The 16,673-nt window shown below is 37.6% G+C and overlaps 1 protein-coding gene across 3 annotated transcripts; it reads right to left on the bottom strand.

Annotated features, from left to right (window-relative positions):
- Nucleotides 1-33: 33 nt before the first annotated feature.
- Nucleotides 34-15,597, bottom strand: nr1h4 (nuclear receptor subfamily 1, group H, member 4). 3 transcript variants are annotated; one of them, XM_024282477.2, is made up of 11 exons: nucleotides 15,386-15,597; nucleotides 14,981-15,018; nucleotides 14,736-14,905; nucleotides 8,890-9,267; nucleotides 5,692-5,832; nucleotides 4,883-5,025; nucleotides 4,664-4,762; nucleotides 4,319-4,418; nucleotides 4,094-4,240; nucleotides 2,090-2,203; nucleotides 34-901 (listed from the first exon to the last, which is right to left on the bottom strand). In XM_024282477.2, exons 3-11 carry the CDS (start codon nucleotides 14,830-14,832, stop codon nucleotides 663-665), a joined length of 1,458 nt encoding a protein of 485 aa, XP_024138245.1. In that variant the 5' UTR covers nucleotides 14,833-14,905; nucleotides 14,981-15,018; nucleotides 15,386-15,597; the 3' UTR covers nucleotides 34-662. The 3 variants fall into 3 exon arrangements, with proteins under 3 accessions (XP_024138245.1, XP_024138246.1, XP_036068365.1); XM_024282478.2 differs by lacking the exons at nucleotides 14,736-14,905; nucleotides 14,981-15,018; nucleotides 15,386-15,597 and adding an exon at nucleotides 12,967-14,680; XM_036212472.1 differs by lacking the exons at nucleotides 14,736-14,905; nucleotides 14,981-15,018; nucleotides 15,386-15,597 and adding an exon at nucleotides 10,115-11,062.
- Nucleotides 15,598-16,673: the final 1,076 nt, after the last annotated feature.

The following is a 16,673-nucleotide window of genomic DNA, read 5'->3' as shown; positions in this document are numbered from 1 at the left end:
TGAAAAAAATAAGTTTTAAAAATGACACACAACAACATTAAATATAATTTATTGGCTAAAATGTGCAAATTTGAAGTGCTTTTGTCTTCAGAAGGAAAATGCATAAAGCATAAATAAAGCGTAAAAAATTAATGATCCATTTTATTGCTTGTTACATATTTAAGGATTATACATGCAGCATTAAACCCCTTAAAGAAGATTTTAAATACATTCAAGTCTGTTTGATTTTGTCAGTTTTCTTTAATTTAAATCACATTGTTTCTACAGAAACAGATGATGGTTGTTGTTGACTGTTCTGTGGACAAAAAGGGTCATTTCAAAACCTTTTATTGGCTTTGAAAATAATTCATCTGTAAGCACCTTATTTGGACACAGAAGTTCATACATATATATATATATACTAAAATATAAACAAACATGATTGATTTCTGGCTCTAAATTTGGCTTTTTTTCTGAACACTTTTTGGGTTTTTGTAAAGTTCCAGTGTTTGCTTGACTTCTTTACTAGCAACATAAACAGACAAAAGAATAAAAATAAAAAACAGGCAATTGCATTGTGCAGATTTTTAACTTCTGATTCCCCCCATCCTTCTATATCAGCATGCATCTGCAAGCTGTGAAGTCCATCTCGTGGTTTCAGCCTTCGTCACCGCTCCAAGATGTCACTGCACGTCCCAGATCTCGCAGAGAAGCGGCGTGAACTTGTGGTCGTTCACTCTCCAGGATGTGAGCATCTCTGCGTGGTAGTGGTTGAGTGTCCTCAGCTCTGTTAGGCGGCCCAGGAGGCGAGCGAAGTACTGTGGCTCCTGGGGGCGCTTCAGGGCGCACAGCTTCCTCAGAACATCCACCATGGGCTCCTGCAGTCTCTCCACGGCCTGCTGGTTTTTCACATATGGGCGGTCTGACAAAAAAATGGGAGGAAATGGTGATGATGCAGTAACACCTAATGAGGACTGTAAACACTGATGTAAGAGTCACCCTCATTACTAAAATCAGGCTTCAACATGTTTTAATACCTCATTCCTGGCAATTATATTTGTCTCAAAACCAGTTTTTCTTAAAACAAATGATTCTGAGCTACTAACCTTTAAAGTTTATCTTTAATTATGTTTACAAAATTCACTAATTATCTCAAATTTTCTTGGAAATTTAGTTTAAAAACATTTATTAATATCGCAGCAAACCTCCTTTCGTCCTCCAATAACTTGTGTCAAATCCAGCTCCATTATGTGACACACAGTAACTTTTAATGGTAAGTCATGGCATTCCACAGGGTTCTTTATTTGAACCTCTGTTTTTTTTTGTTGTTTTTTTTTGTCTTCATCAAGCTGTGTTTGAGCAACAGGAGGAAACATAACACCAAATTTGAGATTTTGGCCATGACAGGTAATTTAATGACTTTTACAGATACTTGAAATGTTTGGGCTGCTTTTAAATGATTGAAAATAAATATACACAAAAAACAGAGTAACAGACAAAGGTTAGAGAGCAGAGAGTGCAGCATATCAAACAAGGACAGCAGAAAAGAGCAAAGTTTGAGATTTGGACTTCAATGTGGGCAGAGTCGAGTTCCTCTCCTGTGGATCCAACTTTCTGCTAAAGTTAGGAACACAAACATCAATTTTACTAAGCAAAAAGCTGTTTTAATTGAGTTTAGTCCTTGGTACTCTGATGAAACTTAATTCCATGTTTCTAAAATTTTTGTTTTGGCGACATTAAGAACAGGATGAGGTCTCTAAAATATTAATTTAGGTACATTTTTAGCTTAAAAACATGATAGATGTTGACTCTATATCTGATCTGGAAAGTATAACTAAAGATTAAAACAAAATTACAGTTGAAAAAACTTTTTATTTTAAAATTGCGTAGATTTTATTTTTAAACTTTGAAGGTTTAGTCCTTATTTTTTCCCCATTTTCCTTAACAATTCGTTCCATTGTTGCTCTATCTTTATATATATATATATATATATATGTATATATATATTTACTAAAAAGTGACTCCATAAAATACCATAGAAATGAACTTGAGTAACTGAGCGACCTTTGTGAATCACATAATAAAAGAAGACAGTAAGTTAGTGGCTCACCTGGTGTGAGGATGGTGACGGCGGTGAGCAGAGCTTGTTCTTCCAGCACCATGTGGAGCTCACCCACACTCTTGTAAAAGTTAAAGAGGGGGGTAATAAATTCTTCTGAAATACCTGGAAGGGAAAAAAAATGACGTTTTACACTGTAAAACTAAACTTTTCAAAATAAAACCGTACAAGTTCTCTTGTACCAATGAATAATACAACTTGAAAAAGAAAAACTTGATATTCAACAAGTGTTTTGTGTCCTTGGTACAGAAAATGAATAACATGAACAAAGAAAAACAAAATCATACAAAACAACAGTTTTAGCACATTTTGTCAAATTTGTATTTTAGCAAATGCTTTTATCTCGTCCTCACCTCGACTTTCTCACTGCTGACTCCTACACTTAGAAATCTTGTCTTTTAACATGAAGGTTTGTGAAAATTTGAAGTAATGCACCTTTCTGTTTTATTCTATTTATTTGCTATATTCATATGAATAATTTGAAACTTTTTGTTTGTGAATTTGGCTGTTAATGGGAGTCACCATGTTGACTAAAATGCATAAATAGAAAATAAATAAAAATTATTCAAATTTTAAATTCATCTCAGCAATGTCACAATTCATATTTTCTATTTATTACAAAAATAAATGAAATTTGACTTATTGAATAAAATTGATGAATGTTGTCCGTAGTACTTAAACCTGTTGAGTAAAATTATTTCTTAAAACTTCCATTAATTTACAGTTTAACAGTCAAATTTTATGTTTAAAGTCCAACTCCAATCATCCTATGATCTATTGATCTACTGTAAAAGTGTGTTTTTTTACGATGATTATTCAATTTTTTGTCAAAATCAAAAAACCTGTGTTGTTTTCTAAGATAGATTTTCTGCAAAACGGCAGTCCCTCATCAAAAATATGAGTTGTGGGCGGAAGGGGAGAGAGTAAGCCCATCTTCACTACCCATCATCCATCTGTGTACAATCCCTCTTGTCAGTCTTGCCCCTCACACCACCAACCTAACATTACTGGTGCAATAAAATTGGTGAGCAATATTAGCACCATCCAGCGGTACAGTTTTGAGCCAGATTCCAGCTCAGACGAGGAAAACAAAGACGTACATGGATCTATTTGTCTGCAAGTGGATGCATCAAAATGGAGGGGAGCATGGAGCTTATAGCTTGCCGTAGTCTCTTTTTAAACTCATTTTTTTTGCTCCTGATTCAGAATGATTTGAATAAATAAATACTCAGAAATGCAATTTAAAGCTTAATTTTTTAAAAATATGTCTTCCATCATGAAAAAAAGCCACAAACACCAAAAATATTTTTTTCTCAGAGTGAGTCGTTAAAAATACCAAATAAATTGTTCCTAATTTGTGACAAACAATTGAAGCTGTAATATTTTAAGCCATCTCTGCTCGTGTTTGCTCTCAGCCTGATGTCGACACTCCTCAAACCGGCTCAAGGAGAGTGTCTGCTCAGACGCCAGCTCTCAGAAATGCCACTGGGGCTCAGAGGGAGAGAAGAGCACAAAACACCCCTGATGTTTTGATAAGAAACAATGGCCTCCTCCGACAGCTTCACTGCCTTTTATCCCAGACTGGCCTTTACTGAGAATATCTCTGATCCCAACCATTCACACTGAGACCCACACACACTCACACTCACAACAGCCTCATCACCCTGCTGTCTAACTGTCCATCCCGGATGACACAATGACATCTCATTTTAATGCACATGAATTTAAAACCAGCAAGCAAGTGGTTATAAATATGAAAGTATATATTATATGACTTAATGCACTAATTATTCTTCAAGGATCAGCACACAGTTACCAAGTGAAACAGTATCCTGAGAGGGTGTTCGTGTTACCTACACTCAACCAGAGATCAGTGGGTCAGCACACTTCTCTCCACTGAGTCACACAAATAAAAAATTTAAGGAAGACCCGAACTGATGCAGCTGCAAAGCCACGATGCTCAGAAAAGTACTTCTGCGATATATTCAGACTCACCACTCTTGCGTATCCTCTCCTCCAAAACATCCGTGTGTCCACTCGGCATCTTTCTGCTGAAAACCTGAGCTGAACGTAGAAACATGGCTTCCACAGCTGAGCCCTTCAGCAGAGCAATCTGATCTTCATGATCCAGAGACAGAAAGCCTGCCCAGAGAAGGCAAATGTCTCAATGCAAACAATCTATTAAAGCAACACTTTTAACAAAAACAATCTCCTGAATACCTGGGATGTTTTTTGTAAACTCCACCAATACTTGAACTTGACTTGTTGCGATTTCAGTCAGGAGGAGGAAGTTTTCCTCTGTGCTGTACTGTTCTTGTAGCTGAAGGAAACGTCAAAAACAGGGTTTCACATGACCTGATATGAATCTTAAGAGGGAACCTTTTCCCCCAGTTTATTATTGTAAATAAAAACATGTCAAATATTGTTTTTTTTTATTTTTCAAATTTAATTTTAATTTATTTATTTGATTTATGCTTTTATTTTCTAATTCTGTGTTTATTTATAAAAAAATAATTAGAAAAAATTATATTTTGGGTGTCAAATCTGAAAAAAGGGGTAAAATACCAGCTTTTTGGTAACATCTTGAGGAATTTGATGTCTGTTGTAGGCGTCTACGATGAGTCTGATGAGCGACTGCTGATCTTTGGTAATTTCAACCTTTTCCTAGAGTCAGAACAAAAAACAAAACAAAAAAAACACCAGGTTGGAGCAGCAGCTCACCTGACAGTGTGGCTCAAACTGACAGGTCAGCATGATCCGGAGTGCTGCAGATCTCGTGCTCACCTTTGGCACTTTGGTGGTTGAGGTGACCTGCTTGCTGTCTCCACTGTCTGCGCCCTCCGTCTCATCTCCGGTCGACCGTCCTGGAGAGGCTTTGGTGTTCTTGCGCAGCCTTTTGGATTTACACTGAATCTCTGTCAGAAGACCTGTTGGAATCAAGGGAAATTTCTGTTAATAGATTCTTTATTTTTAGTTCAAAATGTTGAACCTTCCTCATTTTACCTGAATTTTCACACAAAAACACTAGTGTTAAGAATCCCTTTATTATTGTCTTTTTTTCTAAAGAAGTTTGCCAATTTTTACAAAAATATGCATATTTTTATTTTCCTCAGAGCCTGTTTACCCAAGTTAACAGATATAAGTTGACTATCAGGAAAGCTTAAAGAGAAAAATAAATAATATATGACTGAAAAGAATTCAATGCATACCACCCTGCATTATTCATCTCAGCTTGGTGGGAGTTTTTATTTTCTCCATAAAAATCTTAAAGTAAGAAGATGCTCAGTTAACAAGCTTTTACTTTAACCTAACTCTTAGTAATTTAGATGAATTCCCTAAAAATCTACTCACACTAATCCTGTTTGACTCTTTTTACAGTGAGATTTCCATTTGACCGCTTCACTTCTTGGAAGTGCAACAAAAGCGGAGCCTTTTGTATTGTGTGGTGTAAGTGATGCTCGATTTCTGAGTCTGATCCAAAAGATCGTGCATGTCACAGATAGCAGAGCTAAGACTTTGCTTTTATCTCATTGCTGCTCAAGTTTCTCGCATCCTGATGCTGCCAAAGCGCGTTTCTGCATGTCCACACTCACACTCTGCCAGCATGCCCATCTCCTTGCACTTTCTCAGCCGGCACTCCTGGCATTTCCTGCGCATGTACATGTCCATCTCACAGTTTCCTCCGCTCTTGCATTTGTACACGGCGTTCTTTGTGATGCTGCGCCTGAAAAAACCTGAACAGAGAAAGGAGGACGCCGTGAAAACCAATACGGACAGCCTGTACCAATTCACATGTTGTGGTAAAATTCTCTGTGAAAACCCATACAGTTTTGATGTGATGTAAACTTTCATTCTTTTTAAATTTAAATTTTGAAAAAACAGTGGCAGGAATAATTTTAAGCTTTAGAGATACACTCTGATGAAAATTGTCATGTTCTTGTTGCATTTTCCTCATGATGGAGGACATATATAAAGAAAATTAAGCTTAAAATAGCATTTTTGACTGAATATTTCACATTAAATCACAAGAAGACAAAAAGTGCAGTTGGAAAAAGCTTGTAGATATGACACCACAAGCTCCCTGCTCAGCTTGATTTCGATGGATCCACTTAAAGAAAATTAGATCCACGTAAATCTTAATTTTCCTCCTCAGAGCTGACAACTTGCTCAAAACTATACAACTGGATAGGTCCAATATTGCTTGCCATTTTTCTATCACTGCAAGTTTTAGCTTGGGGGAGTAAGGTAGCAGGAGAGTAAACAGATGGATGACAGGAAGTGAGGACGGGCTTACTTTGCGCCAACACTCAGATGCAAATTTTAGATGAATACTGCCGCTCTCCAGAAACTATTTCAGCCTTTAGCTCACTTTTTTAAATCTACATTTTACTTGGGTTTTGCTAAAACTGTCTAAGTTTGTTTTTATTTATAGGGTGTATTCAGACTGGGAAAATTATTTGTTCCGGATTGAGTCCTGAACCTTGCATTTGGTCTGTGTTTAGACTGCAGACTATTATTTCCTGGACCAAAACTTGTAAACAAAACCACATGACCATAGATCTCTTCAGTCATTGGCCAGCAGTTACAGAGGCAAGTCAAACCAAAATGAGAAAGATGGAAGTGCTGCACTTTGCAAATACTTGCCAGGATTGTTTACTTATTCAAACCTTTTATTTCGCTGACCAATTTTAAACGTCTGTATGAAAGCCAGGCTTAATTTTTTCTGCTGCTTTGGTAAGGCAGAGGCATGCTGGGAGACTGCTACAGCAGCAAGGTACGATGATAAGTGTTTATCATACAGTCATTGCTGGAAAAACAGTGTGAGAAGCAATGTGTATCACGTTAAAAGTTGTGCCTGCATTCATCCAACCACATTTGTCCACTAATGCCGGCTACGGTGGCCGTTTTGGTTCAGTAGTTCTGGTTCCAACACAGATTGTATTTAGACTGACAGTGAACCGAAGTTCAGTCCGATTGGAAACAGACCAAAATCGCCTAAAAAGTTGGGTTCAAGAGCGGTTCCTGGTCCCGGACAAGGGTTCGCTTGCACATATTCAGACTGAATCGAATTCTTGTTCATTTTAAGTGAACCAAATGTGTCCAGTCTGAATACACCTGAAGTTTACCTGCTTTCAACAGCTTTTATGATGTTTAAGGATTTTGTTTTAACATTATGAAGCACTTTGTGAGTCACTTTATGTGAAAAATGCTCCACAAATGAATATTTACCAACTAGATTTACCAGGTATTTTATTTTTTGGCTAAAAATGTCATAATTATAATTAAAAGAAAATTGGGAATGCTTTGAAAATAGTTCAAAACATGATCGACAAAGTCTGTAAGTTTGTTCCTTTTACAAAATCTATTAAAAGTTAGCATGTGAGACAGATAACGAGTGGAAAACAACGTGGTTGGAAATTTATATTTTTGTAAGGTTTACAAGTGTCTGCTTATGATGTCCTGTTAATGTTTTCTGTAGCTTACAGTATTCCGCTGTATGGCTGTTGTCTTTTGAACTTTATTTAATTGGATGAAGTTGTTGAAATACCACCAGCTGCAATAAAACCTAGAACACAAATGCAGCAGTAAACGTCTTAAACTTCTTAAACTTTTGAACCCTGGAGCAGCATAAAAGACATGGTTCTGAACATTTGTTCCCGCTGCTTCCGGATTGTTTAAACCATCACCTGTAACTGACACTTGTCACAACCTTTGCAGGGACCCTCCACCTCAGTCCCGTGTAACTGAAACCCAACACTAACTCCAGCTTCATTTAAATGGTTTAACTGCTGCATTCATGCATTGCGGTCGGATGCCAGAAATACAGCAAAGTGCTGCGCGCGGAATATCTTCAGAGCTGTTACTAGACATTCTGACATCACTCAGCACAAAGGACGGGCCTCGCCGTGACTCCGCTCAGGTTGCTCGTGCATTGTGCAGCAGAAAGCCGAGAGGGAACCCAATCTGGCAGCAGAACCGGGCAGGCCTGAGCCTATTCTCAGTCAGATGGCAGCACAGGTCATCTGCCACACTCCTGGCATTGTCAAAGCCGGCAGGGTGGAATTACACGATATCCATTCAGCCCGTCGTTTAACGGGAATCTCACTAAATTCACAGCATCGTAAAAGCGCAGGGAGAGGCAGCCGAGGGCCATAACTTCATCTCTCACTCCATCAATGATTTCTGAGAGGAGTTTAGAAAAACGAACTTCATTCTAAATGTCAAACTGAGCCTTTTGGAGTATGGATTTTCATCTGTGAAAATCCCTGTTTTTAGTGTGGCCTTGTAGGTTATTAAATATTCAGTCAGTTGTGTTATATAAGAGTGTTACAAAATCTAAAATAGCACAAAGATAAGCAACTGCTGGAAACATAGGAGGCAAAGTTATCTCCTCTGTGAGGATAGTCGGTGCTAATGAGCATAAATGCCTGAACAAGAACTTCCTGGTGGGATCAGCAGCTTTATCAGCCAAAAGCAAAAGTGAGAGAAATGTAGTTTATGATTTTATTATTAACCTATTGGTTCTAATATATATTGTGTCTCCTTCCTGTCCTCTCTGACGCAAAGCAGTCACAGATGATGGTCGTCCCTAATGAGTCTGCTGACGGTTTCTTACTAATCTATTATTTATTGGGAGTTTTCCTCTCTCCTGTCATCCATTGTTTGCTCAGTAGATAATAATAACCATAATGAATTTAGGTCTGCTCAATGTTGAGAACTGCGACTTTACCAAATTAAATAAATCGAATCAAATTAATTATTTGGAGATTCTAACTTCTCCATCCACCCACCTTTACACCCCTCACAGGTGAGGGCGTTGTAGTGGTACCCAGACGCCTTATCTCCACACACAACGCACAGCTCCTCCCCTTTGACCCGTCCAGCCTGCATCACGTGTCGGCTCTTCTTGCACACAGTCGGCACATCAGAGGACACCTCCTTCATGTCGCCTTCGTAACCACCCTCCAGAGGGCCTTTCCTCAGTTCATAAATGCCCGTGTGTGAGTACCACTCATCCCCGCCGTACTGGGGGTAAAAGTTCTGAGTGGAGTAAAATGGAGTGGAGGACATGGCGGGCTCCATGGACGGGTACTGCATGCTGGGATAGTTGTTGAAGGGTAGGATGTCGGAGTCTTGGAGGAGAGGACTGCCTTGGTCTGCCAGAATGTCTGAAAAGGGAAATAGTTTCAGAAGAGCTGTAAACCTTAGAATGACGTACAATAACGCTGCAAGCTCCTCCTTTTAACTTCACATAACATCTTCCTATCACACAAACACACCTGTGAGTAAATCTAAGGACATTTGGGTTAACCATTTTGCCCAAAAGACCTTTGACACATTAAAGGGTTGGGATGGGCCGACACCCATTCAGTTGGTAAGTAAACATCACCTGAGTCACTCAGAAACAGGCAGGACCCACATGCAGGAATTTAAATGAAAGAGTTATGAGAATGTTCGTCCTCCGGCTATGACAGAGCTGCTACAACTTTGTTACAAAAGTTCATGTTTTAACCTGATGAACATCAAAATAGTGAATATTATTTGAGATGTCTAACTATGTAGCCACAAGGAGACTTAAGTCTGGGTCTCCCTGTGCCGGTCCCTAGCCCGGATAAAATACAGTCATTGTCAATCAGGATTGTCAGACTCTTTACAAGTAGAAATGAAAATACAGATTTTGATTGTTTTCTTATAATGAAAAACATGTCAGAACAATTCATGCTTAAATTTATGAAGTATAGGATCAATTATTCAACACACATCTCAATGAAATTAAAATGTCATGTTATTTCCTGGATAATGATGAATCTCATGGAAAATAATCTAAATTAGATCGAAATGTTCTTGTGCTTATTAACAAAACTCGTAGTGAGTCTTCTTATAACATTGATTTGACCTCATGTGGATTTAGACAAAAATATAATCCAACAGAATTGCAAATATTCTTCTTGCAGCTGCAAACTTGTGGAGCATCACCAAGACTGAAGCTTGTTGGGATGTCATGCACATACATACCTTATTAAAAAAATGATCCAGAGGCTCTCTGTTTTTGCAAGGGAAAGTCTGCAAAACTTGAAAAACAGGTGACTAACAGACGATTTCGTCCAAAAAATCCTAATCAATTGACCAAATCCTGCTGCTCGAGGTCGGTTTTTACCTGGCTTACCTTTTTAGTTGTGTAAATGCTAATGTAAAACTCAAAATAGTCTGGTTCTTCCTCTGGTTGATCAGCTTTTCAGAATTTCAAGCTGGTAGTTTTGCTCATCTTTAACTGTTATTGAAATATCAAGCTACAGTCTACCTGTTGAAGATGAGCAGGAAGAACTTTAAGTCCTTTTAAAACTTTGTAGTACTCAAAAGCTATGAACTTTAGCACAATGTTAGCTAAAAAGAGCATTTCAAAAGATATAATTCAGGAGATATTATTTTACATGACAACAAAAACATAAGTGCATTTTTATGAGTTGCGCAAACAATTGACTAAAATTTTAATTTGATGAGGATTAATATTTTTAAATGCAACAACTTAAAGAACTTTTGTTAATTGATCCAATGTTTTGCTTTTTTCAGTAAATTAAGGTTTCAAGAGACAAAAATTCTTTAAATCTTTAAAAGTTTTTACATTAAAATAAATTCTCGTTTGTTAATGTATGGCCTTGTTTATATATGTTATAAGAATTTTTTTCCCCCCTTACTATTTATTAATTATTATTATCATTTTACAAATGTTGCTAATTTGTTTTTAGCTTTTTGGACAGTACTGTTGCAGATTTGCAGATGATACTGTATTTATCATCAACCAGCTTTCTTTAACTTTTGTAGCTGTGCCAATTTTGCTAATTCAAAAGTTACTTCCATCCATCCATCTTCTTGACCGCTTCCTCCCTTTCGGGGTCGCGGGGGTGCCGGAGCCTATCCCAGCCACTGATGGGCGAAGGCGGGGTACACCCTGGACAGGTCGCCAGTCTGTCGTAGGGCCGAATATCACACACACATTCACTCCCACATCCACACCTAGGGACAATTTAGAGTCACCAATTAACCTATGAGGCATGTTTTTGGACGGTGGGAGGAAGCCGGAGTCCCCGGTGAAAACCCACGCATGCACGGGGAGAACATGCAAACTCCACACAGAAAGGTCCCAGCCGGGATTCGAACCGGGGCCTTCTCGCTGTGAGGCGAGAGCGCCACCGTGCAGCCCCAAAAGTTACTTGGGAAACTAAAAGTCTTAACAGTTTTACAAATCTGAACACTTTTGTTGATATCTTTAAATAAACCATTTACCCTGTTTTACACATTTGAAGCTAATCCCGAACACTAAAAAAGATGAGATTTTGTGGTATTTCCAGCTAATCATTTTCAGCCGGCATCTTGTCTGCCACCAGGTCCTCTTGGTTATTTTAACCTATTTTTTTTCTCTTTGAATGAATGAATGAATGAATGAATGAATGAATGAATGAATGAATGAAATGGTTTATTTCAAGCAATCAGGTCATAATACATACATAACATATCACTTAATAAATCACAAGTTGATCACTTGAAAGGGAGTGGAAGGAAGCGAACTTATATAATCCCACCCCGACTCGACCATTTTCTCTACATGAATTATCAATATCCGGTTCAGGACTTAATATCAAATATTAATAAAATCAGGCTATTAAGGATCATTGAAATCATTAATGTGATCAAGTTTCAAAGCATCCACGACAAATCATTTATATTAATCAGTAAAGAAAATTGATACCATAGTGATTGTAAACTTTCCAGTAATCATTACTGCATATTACATAAACAATAATCTATAATCTTTTAGTTCTTTTGCATATTTTAGCATCTTTAGTGACCAGTTTTAGTTGTCAGAATTTACATGTCCACTTTTTTCAGAAAATTAAACATTTCCTGATTTTTTTTCTTCTAAGGAAGTTGGTTGTCTCATAAATAAGGGATTAATAAAGAGACTCTTTCTAGGCAAGATAACATGCTGTGTGATGCAACCGTTTGTGCTAAAGTCTTCTCTGCGTTCTGACCTTCCATGCAGTACTGATAATACAATGAACTAGTTTGGGTGCAATTTGTTATTATCAGTGCAATAAAATATTTAATATTAACCCTCTTTGATGCTCTGGTTTCTCTTTTTGTTGTTTCAAGTTCATTTAGATGCTTGGCTTGATTTTCTCAGTTCTAAATGAACATGACGGTAATTTTAGCTGAATTCTGTGCAGATAAGTAATGGCATCAAAATTTGAGGCGAAAAATACAAAAAAGGAGAGTTGTGTTAGTCAATATCGAAGCATCCATCATTATTAGCTGTGATTTAGAGAAAACGTGAAGTCCTTGTAAGATTAAGATACATTTCTGACGTAACTTTAACATTTTAGATTAATTTAAATATTAAAATAGCTGCAGGAAAGCAACTGTCATTAACTCCAAATGTTACTTTTATAAATACAACGAAAACATCCAATTCAATTCTTTTTATCACAGAAGCATATATTTAAGCTTTTCTTTGAAGTGCTGGACTTGGAGGATAAACGGGGGATAGCAATAGGCAGCAGCTCCAGCAGGTGTAGTATAAACCCATGAATGATTAACGGCGCGCCTGCACAGAGCACACTGTGTCTTCCAGACTGACGGATAACAATACAAAACAAGGTGACGCGTTGAAACTGACTCTTTGTTGTCCCAAAGGCTGTTAAAAGGTTCATAAAAGATCATTTACTTAAAGGAGAAAATGTGCCAAAAACAGTTGTGGCTTCTATTGAAAACAGCAGAGCTGTGACCGCCATTTTTAAACATGTAACTCATCGTTACACACTTGAAACCTTTTCTGAAAGCAAAACCTAAAGCAGAACCATCACACAAACCTCTTGAAGACTGCATGTGTACCATGGCCATGTCCATAAGTCCAAACCACTCTGTTGTATTCCTGTTAAAGCGTTGAGATTCAGTCCTGAGTCTTTACAACCAAGCCATCTTAAACCAACTCCTGCTCATCAGAAAGACTCATGATTCCTGCGCAGCAGCTACTTGCCATTTGCTTAAGAAATCCCAAGAGGTGCAAAGGTTACCATCAGCTAATCATTAACTGCACAGTCGCATTACTTCACGTCATTACAAGTAGCTGGCTGATGTGGGAAGTCATTCACAGGTGTGGGGAAAAGGAGATTTGACAGATTATATGAACTGACTGATACGGGAAATGTGTTCTTTGTATCTTTGTTTTAATCTTGAAATGATGAGTTTTCATTTCACGGATGGATGGATGGATGGATGGATGGATGGACAGATGGATGTTGTCCAGTCCAGATGAATTTCTAGTTTCACTACTGACAAAAACTCAAGCTGTTTGATCATATTTAAGCTTTTACTTTGTATCCATAGTATTTCCTCACCTCATTACAACAATGCAACCAGTGGCAGATTAGAGATTAACATAAACTTCTATAAACTGATTATGGCCGTGCTTCTCACCAGTTAAATGAAAACCTCTCAAAAATCCCCAAAGTTTTGTAAGATAAAAGTACTTTTCACTTTAAGAAACGTGTCTCATTTGTCAATAATTATGGATGACCTGCCAAAGTTAAGAGCTCAACAACACTATGTAAAAACTGTACATACTGTGGATTTAAAGGGAGCAGGAAATTTAATAATATGTCTGTTACTCTAATTTCATCTTTTTTTTTTTTTCTTTTTGAGGAATGGTCAATACAAACTAGCAAATAAATAGCTAATAATGTCGTACAAAACACCATTGAACGCACGCTGAATGTTAAACTTTGGAGTCTCCGATTGGACAAGAGTGATCTTGATAACTATGGTTTGTGCCCAGTCGTAATTATAAGACGTCAAGTCCTTCATATATTGGAATAGAGAGGTGGAAGAAAAGCCTGGAGTACGATTTGTGAGATTTGCACCACTTTAACATTTGCTTTTTCCAACTTGGACTAGTAGTAAAAGAAAAGAAGAAGAAGCCCTTCCTTGCTTGTCCAGTGTGAACACCATGAACTAAATGTGCATTCAAGAATCCACATTTAGTGTGTTTTTGATCACATGCCTAATGCTTCTTTTGCTTAGGACTAAACATTGGCATTCAGTTGTCTCAAATTGTCTCCATAGTACGATTAAATACCACAATTGTATCACCAAGAAAGATATTTTGTTAGATCTAACAACGCATATTAAATTAATAAAAAAAATCATGTTCAAATCCTAAACTTTTGTTAGGTTTTAAAGACTTGACTCAATAATTTACAACTTTGTCAAAAGTTTTACATGACAATTTAATTTGTTGGTCACATTCAAATAATCTTGTGAAAATCTGTGTTTTACACCATTTCTCAAGCTCCCACTGATGCCCAAATCTAACCTAACATGTGGTCTAAACAAACGCCAGAACAAACGGTTCGATAAGAGGCTGGAGTGTCTAACATGAAAACAAATTAGTCGTAACATCTTACAACATTAAGCTAGCCTCCTGGTTTAAATGTTAGCACAATAAATACAAAGACAAAATAATCTGAATTTTCATAAATAAAACTTGTTCTACTGAATAATCTTTCAATGGAAATATGCTGATATTTTACACGTATTTTATTTCTGTTTGAGCTGGTTCTAGCCAGCTGAGTTCACTCACCAAAGAAGTGGGTTCCCTCTGACATGGAGAAGTCGTCGCTGGGTGGGATCTGCAGTGGTCCCACCACAGTGATATCGGGGCCCACCCACTCATTCATTCAGGAGGGTGTTCTGTCTTCAGGAGGTCACAGGTTGGTCGAACGTCTCAGCAAGGTTTTGCTGGTTGGCCTCCTGAAGAACAGAACAATAATATCATTTTAAAACCCAGATACATTTTTGTCAAGTTGGACTGAACCATCTACACACCTGGGGGGGTCTCCTCTGATACCGAGAGATAAAACGATCTGAAAGGAGGAGGGTAAAGGTCAGCTTCAGGATGATCAAGTCATGAACAGTTTCATCACATTTCCAATCATCTCATCTGACCCTAAACATGAGAAATTTGTGTTGATACACTATTAAATTTAATAAAACGTGACCATAAAGAGCATATTTATTCAGTATTGGTGAGGAAAGCCGTTAAAAGTCAACAGGCGGGCTCTATTTTGATTGTCAAGGTCCAAAATTGTCACGTCAGATGTTTATTGATCACCTGGATTTTTAAAAATGAATTTCCCTTGAGACTAAAGAATATCCCATAACAATTTAGAAACTTCGACACATCATTCGTATTTTCCCAAGTTCCTTCAAACACAGAATCCCAGTTCCTACCTTCTGCTGGTACGCTGATGTTGAATACCTTCCTTCCTCCTTCTTCTTTTTCTTTTAGGAGTTATAGCTCCGTCAATATTTTCATATGAAAATGAAGCAGCTTCTGCCCGGGCTCCAGCGAGAGCATGTGTGACCAGCTGAGGTCAGGGAGAAATGGATGGTGGTTATTAATTAAACTGTCCATTCCTGCTCATGTCAACCCACCCCTCCAAACACTCACAGGCACGCATGCTTCTTTATCGCAGCATGACAACAGGCTTGCTCATGAATTCCCACCCACATACAGAAACATCAAATACACCAGAACGCACTTTCAGTCTTTAGATGGTACAGTTTTGAGAAACTGGAGCAAACACGATTTCCTTGTTTATCACTTTATTTCAAAAGAGAAACAAATACAACTCTGATAGTCTTTTGTGAATTTCTATTCTGATTGAATGCAATTTTATCACATTTTTAAGACAATTTTTCTTTTAAAAAATGTCTCAACAAATGAGGAATTCTTGAACCAAGTCCATCATTTCACAGCATCATGTTACTCTCAACATTTTATAAACTTGAACTTTAAAGACAGACTGATGTTTTATTCTGTTTTTTTATTTAACCAACAAAAAATAATGAAATGTCATTTTTTTGGTCCAAAAATTTCCTCCCAAAAATGCAGTTTAATCATTGATGGATTGTTGCTCCATCAAGTGAGGCCCTTCTGAGTCAACAGACACTGAAATAAACAAAACCTTTGCCATTGATTGCTGTTTGGAGGCTATCCGCTGTGTGTACTTGAGAGCATATAAAGAATGAGACGAGTCAACTCTGAAGCACACGGTTAAATTAAACATGTGTAGAAGACTGCTGTTCATTGATTCTACTTTATTTAAAATTTTTCGTCATTGATTTTGTACAGACTTATTGTTGGGAGTCAAACACATCGTGGAAATGAACACAACTTCCTCCACGCTCAGCAGAACTTTGGAATACTACAAGGACAACAAAGTCCATAACCTTGAAATCTCTTATCGCCATGTGAAAGGGAATAATCATTGGACCTTTTAGCTGCCAAACCACACAAATCTTTCGGAAGAACATTTTCAGGCAGAATGAGCTCGTGGTGGAGTGTCTGACTCCGGTCAGGAATATCCTGTCCAGTAATTATGAAGCTAAGACAGATAACACAAAAGGATGTTTAGAACGTGATAAGAAGCAGACCAGTTCTTGAAATGTTTAAAATGTTTCATGTGAACACACAGTGATATAAACAAGCACCAGGGGCCGCATGTGCATTTCCAGT

This window comes from Oryzias melastigma, linkage group LG6 (assembly GCF_002922805.2).
Source record: "Oryzias melastigma strain HK-1 linkage group LG6, ASM292280v2, whole genome shotgun sequence".
NCBI classification, from domain to species: Eukaryota; Metazoa; Chordata; class Actinopteri; order Beloniformes; family Adrianichthyidae; genus Oryzias; species Oryzias melastigma.
The sequence above is the reverse complement of the archived record's forward strand: the minus strand, read 5'-3'. Positions and strand labels throughout refer to the sequence as shown.